This window comes from Myotis brandtii, unplaced genomic scaffold, assembly GCF_000412655.1.
Source record: "Myotis brandtii unplaced genomic scaffold, ASM41265v1 scaffold825, whole genome shotgun sequence".
Taxonomy (NCBI): Eukaryota; Metazoa; Chordata; class Mammalia; order Chiroptera; family Vespertilionidae; genus Myotis; species Myotis brandtii.
Genome location: NW_005371349.1, coordinates 669,957 through 670,173, shown reverse-complemented (window position 1 = coordinate 670,173; position 217 = coordinate 669,957). Strand labels below are relative to the sequence as shown.

The following is a 217-nucleotide window of genomic DNA, read 5'->3' as shown; positions in this document are numbered from 1 at the left end:
TCGGGGCCGGCGCTCACTTGACGGCGTAGGTCATGCGGTCGGGCCGCATGCAGCGCACCATGCACAGCTTCTGCAGCGACGACTTGTTCTTCCACTCCTTGGGGAAGACCTCCTTCTCGGGCGCCTCCGACTCCACCAGCTTCTTCCAGCGCTTGGCCGACCCCTCGATGTCGTTGTCCAGGTTCTTGAACTCGTCCATGTCCGAGAGGGCCTGCGG

General features: G+C 64.1%; 1 protein-coding gene across 1 annotated transcript in view; it reads right to left on the bottom strand.

Moving 5' to 3' along the window:
* Nucleotides 1–217, bottom strand: part of DNAH17 (dynein, axonemal, heavy chain 17) — a 76,281-nt gene that overhangs the window by 9,904 nt on the left and 66,160 nt on the right. The window contains 1 exon segment of the mRNA XM_014531725.1: nt 18–211. Within this exon segment, the coding sequence (XP_014387211.1) occupies nt 18–211 (194 nt within the window).